The sequence below is a fragment of the Alosa sapidissima genome, chromosome 4, assembly GCF_018492685.1.
Source record: "Alosa sapidissima isolate fAloSap1 chromosome 4, fAloSap1.pri, whole genome shotgun sequence".
NCBI lineage: Eukaryota > Metazoa > Chordata > Actinopteri > Clupeiformes > Clupeidae > Alosa > Alosa sapidissima.
Window position 1 is genome coordinate 37,207,678 of NC_055960.1, and position 8,171 is coordinate 37,215,848.

General features: G+C 41.4%; 1 protein-coding gene across 1 annotated transcript in view; it reads right to left on the minus strand.

Annotated features, from left to right (window-relative positions):
• The window catches only part of LOC121707226 (neurexophilin-2), a 42,900-nt gene extending 37,551 nt beyond the window's left edge, over positions 1-5,349 (minus strand). Inside the window, exon 1 of the mRNA XM_042089627.1 lies at positions 4,895-5,349. Coding sequence (XP_041945561.1) covers positions 4,895-4,948 — 54 coding nt within the window. The 5' untranslated portion in view covers positions 4,949-5,349. The remainder of the gene's footprint in view (positions 1-4,894) is intronic.
• Between the last annotated feature and the right edge of the window lie 2,822 nt (positions 5,350-8,171).

The window sequence follows — 8,171 nt, forward strand, 5'->3', positions numbered from 1 at the left end:
CTCCCCATGTGCTATTATGGCCCATGTGGCCCATGTGAGTTTGTGTGCACATGGGTGTGTGAATAGGTATGAGCCGTTTGTTGTGGGTCTATCCAATGGGAAATGTGTGGGCGTGAATATAAGCCGATATCTGAACATGTGTCTCTAACTTATGTGTGTGACGGTGACTATATGAGCTTGTGAGGAGAGCGTATGAGTTTGTGAGGAGAGCATATGAGTTTGTGAGGAGAGCATGAGTTTGTGAGGAGAGCATATGAGTTTGTGAGGAGAGCATGAGTTTGTGAGGAGAGCATATGAGTTTGTGAGGAGAGCGTATGAGTTTGTGAGGAGAGCATATGAGTTTGTGAGGAGAGCATGAGTTTGTGAGGAGAGCATATGAGTTTGTGAGGAGAGCATGAGTTTGTGAGGAGAGCATATGAGTTTGTGAGGAGAGCATGAGTTTGTGAGGAGAGCGTACTGTATGAGTTGGTGAGGAGAGCATATGCATTTGTGAGGAGAGCATATGAGCTTGTGAGGAGAGCATATGAGATTGTGAGGAGAGCATATGAGTTTGTGAGGAGAGCATATGAGTTTGTGAGGAGAGCATATGAGCTTGTGAGGAGAGCATATGAGTTTGTGAGGAGAGCATATGAGCTTGTGAGGAGAGCATATGAGTTTGTGAGGAGAGCCTATCCTTTTCTATGCAGTTCTGTGTGTGAGAGTATACAGCTCTGGAGAAAATGCACATTTTTCTGATGTCATCCTACGGTTGCTGAGTTACATTCATTTTGTATATATATATATATATATATATATATATATATATATATATATATATATATACTGTATGTATATGTATGTACAGTATATGTGTGTGTGCATGTGCATGTACTGTATGCATGTTTACGTGTACATGTATGTGGTTCTGCCTGTCTGTGTGTGTGTGTGTGTGTGTGTGTGTTTATTAGTGTGTGTTTGTGCGTGCCTGAGGTACCCTGGCGGCCCCTTCTCCCCCTGCCTGGCTGGCCTGAGTACAGACTGGGCCGGCTCGGTTCTGGCCAGGGCCACAGAGCGGAGCAGCAGCAGCTGTGTACGGGCACACACACACACACACACACACACACACACACACACACACACACACACAGACGCGCACGCACGCACGCACGCACGCACGCACGCACGCACGCACGCACACACACACGCACACACACACACACACACACACACACACACACACACACACACACACAGACACACACACACACGCACACACACGCACACACACACACACACACACACACACACACACACACGCACACACACACACACACACACACACACACAGACACACGCACACACACACACACACACAGACACACGCACACACACACGCACACACACACACACACACACACACACACGCACACACGCACACACACACACACACACACTGTACGGGCAGCCGTTCTGCAGCTCCAGGCCCCGTGGTGGGGGTATGATGAGGAGCCCATCTCACGTTGCCTGGGGAGGCCTGGTCCACTTCTCTTTTCAAAACCAGAGCCATCTGTTCAGGCAGGCGGACGCGGACACCTCCTCGGCTCGTGGCTGGGTCAGGCCAGGGGCTGCCGGGGCTGTGATAGGCTGAACGACGGCACCGACGCCGACATCATCAGCGCTGATTACAGCAACGTGAGGTTCTCCTCTTTGTACTTTGACCCAGGGCAGGGAGGGGGAAGAACCGGAAGGTTCTATTAGAATTACTGTAACGAAAAATGGCCACAACAAGGTGGTAGGATGGGAGATGCTGTATCTGAACAAGAGTCAACCCCCCTGTCTGTGCTATGATGTTGTACATAGTCAAGATCACAGGGATTGAATGCAACAAAGCACTTTGACTCAATCAGAAAACAGAACTACAGAAACAACAGTTGATCAGCTCCTCTGAACACATGCTATTGGAAAAATAAAAAAACTAACCTATTATGTAATTATGTCCATACATATGGTATGAAGAGGACATGTATAAAGGTATTGATTATTCACATTAGATTGACTCTATCAAGTTTTACTTTCAATAGACTCTTTGTAGCTAATCCTCCTGCAACTCACGCCCCCAAAAAAGTGTTTTTAAACAAACAACATGCTCACCATAATCACAGAGTGCCATCAATACATTTCTAACTAAAAGCTAAGTTCTATTAATACTGGAAAAATTGCTAAAGGTAATCTAGCCATCTCTGCTATATAATAGTATAATATAGTATATTATAGTACAGTATAGTATAAGGGTAAGGTAACTTTATTTGTACCCAAGAGTAGATTTGGTTGCAGGTCAAAAGAGTGGGTTTCTTACACACACACATAGATGACATTAAACGATATATATAGTATAGTATAATATATGTAGCTGCCTTTTGAATTTAAATGACCATGATCTGTTGCCAGACTCTACAGTGACCTGCCGTATCAGATGGGAATCAGCACAGGCCCAAAACACTATACCATATATGTACTATATATATTTTTTTAAACATTTTACATTACCTTTTCTACATGGCCATATTCTTCCACACAGTGCTACCAGTGGTTATCAAACAAGATAAAGAAACAATCCATACAATAGTTTTCCCCCCTCAGTACAGCACAGGTTTCCTTTTATTCTTGTATCTAACTGAATTCTTAATCCTACCAACATCCCATCTCACCTGAAGTACAGTAATTATATTCCAGGCCGCGGAACAATACTGCAGTCAGCATGGGAAGGAACCAATGGATGTGTGTTGCCAACCATACTACAGAGAGTGAACAATGGATCACCCCATGACCATGTAGTAAACCCTATTGTAATGTATCACCTTATGAGACAAAATCTACAGTGACTTCCATGGCCACTAAAAAATCCCAGCAAGAATTGTTCATAGACAAGTAACAATGTAATTACAATTGATATGACCATGTATGGCTTAAGCTACTACTCGGTTTGAGAATTAAAAAGGCTTTTTTTTGCACAGATGACGGGGTCAGAATTTATGTCAAGCAGGCCTAACGACATTGTCTGTAGGAATCCACTGGTTTAAGCTACATGCTTCCAATGAGAATGCACGCATGCACACAGATGCGCGCATACAGACACACACTCACACACACACAAATTCAGTGCATTTATGTAGATAGATAGATAGATAGATAGATAGATAGAACGTTGATGTACGCTCATAACAAAAATGCTTATGCAGTAGCCTAATAATGGACTAGTGTTGTTGTCTGTGCAGTCGGTGAAGACCATAGTTCTTATTCCAATTTTAAGGGACTACCATTTCTGTCACGAAAAACTGAAGACTATGGTAAAATGTTTTGCTGCACAAATAACAGAACATAACATCATACATTTTGTTAAACAATTTATAGTTACATCATACTAATCATCTCAAATCAACCTAAATGAATGGTTCCTGTGACCTCCACCATTCTCCATACTGTGCAAAGAGCTTCAGACTGATAGGCTGCTCAGAGCCACCAGGGCAATTATGAAATAAATCACAAAGATTCAAATCAGATATGGTTTACTATGCATTGTTACAAATTTTAAATCTCTCACACAGCACATATTATTATTAATTTATTATTTTACAGCACCCACAAAGTAATGGCAAATTTACAAAAACATTTCATGTGGTGATGTTTTTTTTCAGTTACTGTTAAATGGTGAAACTAATGTTTTATATACAGTATGTGTGTGTGTGTGTGTGTGTGTGTTGTAAGATTGTCGGAACTACAACACTGTTTTGATGTTCTGCTACAACAAAGAAGAGGCTTTGAGGTACCAAAAATAGCAAATGGTAAAAGTATGCTCAGCATGTTCAATCTCAGGGCAACAGTGTATTAGCAAAGACAGAATCAGGTTTACTCATACCTTGCAACCTAGTTTGTTATAAGAAAAGTTGACATTATCTCTTAATTTATTTATTTAATATCTGCTCATAAATGTTTCTATTGACTATGCTTTGTTGTTTATTTCAAATGATGATCTGACAGCTTATGGGATTGATGTAAAGCACTTTTCGTTACATTCATCTGTATGTTTGAGTGGCTGAGTGTAGACAATGTGGTGCCACTGTGTCTAGATATGTCAAATGGAAAGAACATGTTTCTGTCTGGTTGTCACGGTCAATAGTTGCACATAACAAGGAAACTATATACCGAGTTGCGCTGTTTTGCATCAGAGAACATTCCGAATTCATGCCCACTCATTTCACCTGAGAGGGTGCACTGCACAAATCGAGGTTCACTAGTACTGCATTATACGTTCATAATGTAAATTATACTGCGAAATGAACATATTTACATCACATACAGTATTTACTCACCCGGTTACACACACGAACAGACACACTTACGCACATATACGGAGGGTGGGGGCGCACGTTTACGCTGTCTATTTACATAAGGATGAGGAGATAAAACGTCCCTGAAGCAAGTTTCTCGTCAACTTCTGAAGAAAATGAACGGAAGTGGCTGCGAGCCTAAATAGATTAGATGATAACTGTGCTGATTAGAGCACGGATAGGAGTGCTGAATTTGCGCACATACCGGATAGTGCCGGTGTGGAAAGGTGTGGACTTTTTAACCTCCATCAGTAGAAAATATTTTAGGCGTGCGATCTGTTTCCGGAGTTTCACACACTGCTAACTAAACTCCTGTTTTAATCTGACAACTTGAATGTTAAGTTAAAAAAAAAAAAGATCAAACTCTCCAAGCCAACAGCTCCCAGCCTTTCTTCGTAATTCACACCAGTCTATCTTGAGTTCTCTGAAGGCACTTCAGTTATTAGTGTAGTATTTCTGAACACCTAGTTAAATATCCACGTACATTATAACTTCTGTCAAGGCAGAGAGACGTGTTAACAACTCACCTTTTGCAGAATCCATTGGGTGAGGATCACAAAGGTCCAGCAGAGCACCTTCATCGCTCCTTCCTTCAGCGGACCTCCCTGAAACTACTAGTCCCCTTGGGTGAACATATACAGACAGAAATGAAGGATCAAAAACAATCCCAAAAAGCTGCAGAAGAGGTGTGAAGTAGCGTCTTCTGTCTCAGTCCGTGGCACACTGGGTCACTGAAGACTACTCAATAGTCATTTAGCTTATGTAGTCCCTTTTTATAATGTGATACACATCCATGCTTTGCACAAGAGCAGGAGGCGCGAAGTTTACGAGGATAGAGCAGTGAATCTACTGCCTTCCCAACAGCCACTGGTACAAGCTTTAAAAGAAACTGTTGTTGCTGAATCTCTCTCTCTCTCTCTCTCTCCCCGTATCCAGCCACACGCGCGCGTTCAGTATCCGTTGCCCTCCCTTCTTCTCGTACTCTGTTATCTCCAGAGAGGAGGTTATCGATGCGAATACCAACAGGTCTGTGACTTTTCTCTCTTCCCATTCTCACTTCACCTGCGCACGCGTTCCTGACTTCCCGCGCTTGTATCCATGAGAGCGTGCGCATTCACACCTGTCTTTTCTACATGGTATGATTCATAAAGTTCAGTTGTGAGGTACTAAATGCTCCTTTGAAGAGAAAGCGTTAAGATGGACCGTGTTTTGAATATGGGGCATTACTAAAATTAGTGATTTCCTTTTGGTAATGTATTGCGTGACCCATGAATATGACGTTAATGTAATTATGTGTGGGCAGTTTTCATGGAGACTTTCTCACCGCACATCAAAAAGTCAGTGCTCATCATTTAAAGTGCTAAATGTTGCGTTTAATATGCTGTTTTCCCTATCAAGGAATTAACTACACCAAACACGTAGAATAACCACTGGTAGGCTACACATATTGATGCAAACTAGTGTCTCACATACACATTTTAAACGGGTTCTTTCGCCCAAGAGGAGCCCCACATTAAACATTAGCAACATACACATCAGACCAGACATCATTCATTTGAATCCCTGTATCTTTTAAAATACTCGATGGAATTATCATGTGTCATTTCCTAACAATTCAAGGACCCTTATTCTTCTAATCTGGGCGAACACTTCCACTGCATCTAAACTTTAGACTTTAGATTCTAAAGCTTGTTTAGAGACAATGATGGAAATACAGCACAGAACCCCAGAGGTGTCATTGCAAGAATGTTTTTGTGTATATCGAGAGAAAATGTGCTGGTTTTACTAAAGTGTGCACTCCTTATACTAAATCATGCTCTCATTTAGATTTTTTGTAAAATAAGCACACAATATAAAATGAATACACTATTTACTAAAACGAGTGCAGAATCTAGTAAAACGAAAACACAATTTAGTAAAATGAAAGCACAATTTATCAAAATGAGCACAAACATTAATAAAATGACCACACACTCTCGATATACAAAAAATCTTGCAATGACACCTCCTGGGCTCCGCAATACAGAGTCATAAATTCCCAACCAAATTTTTTAGCAACACATTTGTGAGGTGACTGCTGTAATTTGAAGCTATTTCTGTGGAGCTGTGAAAAGCACAGGCTATGTGGAGTGCTTAGCCCTAAGTGCTGCCAGCACTGAATGCAGCTCATAATTTCATAAGCATTGGCATAAAGGACCAGGGCCATTCGGGAGCACAACAGGCTTGTATCATGCACACATCATGTATATGACCGCAAAACAAGGAACGTGGCATAGAGATGATATCAAAGGCCGATGTGCGGAAATGAGAGCAGGCTCGCTGTAGACCTGGTCAGTGGTTGCAAAGTTTGAGTTATGTGATGTGGAGGTAGGGGAGCTAGAGGCGCTTAACATTGGCTCACTACTGCCCTCTTGTGGGTAAAATCATTTCAGCTCTCCATCAGGAACATGGAGAGGATGAAATTCACAATTTAGTTGTTAACAGCAAACCCCACATTGTGCCATGTATACATTATGGCTGCAAACATATAGATCGAATTTGTGTGTGTGTGTGTGTATGAAATCAGCTTGACCTCAAAACAGAAAAGTTTCATCTTTTTTATGCTATGTGTTCCCTGAGCTCATATGATAGATCTAGCTGCAGACAGCACTAAGGTTAAAGGGTTCAAATGCTGCAAATTCTGTTTAATCTTTATTTATTTTTTAATTTATTAATTTACCGGCTGCCATTTTGGATAAGAACACCTGTGAAATGAATACATGTGAATTTAATGCATTATTGCATTATTATATTTTTTCAGCCTTCATTAGATCAATGTAACTGTCCTAAACTGTTTCTAAACAGCATATATGTCATTTATACATAAGTGTGTAGGTGAGATGTTACACAAGCTCGATTTCATTTGCTTTTTTTTGCTATCATTCACAGTCTAAATTGTGCACTACACATGGCTCTCTCATAGCAGTGTATTTATCATTACCAACAGCTCCCTCGTTTCATTTCCAGGGCACTTGAGGCAGGCAGGCTTTTGCCAGGGTAATTTCAGGGCGGCATTGGAAGAGGCAGGCAAAGAATTCACACAGCTGCTCCCTGCCTGTGTTCTGCTTAGCGGGAGCACTGGCATTCCCGAGCCCTCCGCTGCGTGCTTTAGTGCAAATGAATGAACATGCTCGCACAGAATCAGCGCCATTTTCTCCAACATCATCTCTGCATTGCCTGCTCCACCTCCTGCTACCCAGCCATCTCCCACTTCCTGCTCCTACCAGCTTGTTTAATTTTTCTGTCTGTTCTGTCTCTCTCTCTCTCCGTCTCTCTCTCTTTCTTTCTCTCTCTCTTTCTTTCTTTCTCTTTCTATCTCTCTCTCTCTCTCTCTCTTAAAATCAGCACACTCATTCAGTCCTGATGGGTGAAAACAGCTTGCTGTCTGTGGGTGATTGAAATATCAGCATAGTTTCGGAAAGGAGAGTTTTGCATTAGCTTGTGTGTGTGTGGGCTCATATAAATGTGAGCCAATGCAGTATCACTCGTACCACTTTTAAGTAACATTTAGTAATCTGTCTGTAAGTTATGGCAATGTGATGCTGGCTTGGAACAACTGTAAAATCTGCTTTATGGAAAAGTTCAGTTCAGGTTTTAGATTTTAAATGTAATTTAATTTACACATTCGCTGAACTTCTGAAGCAGCCAGAAAAATCAAAGTATTTTAATGACTTCAGTGGGTAAGCAACCACATACTTGAGGAAATTTGATTCAGTCTGACCAAAACAATTCCAATTGTATTGTCCAATGCAATAATTTTAATTA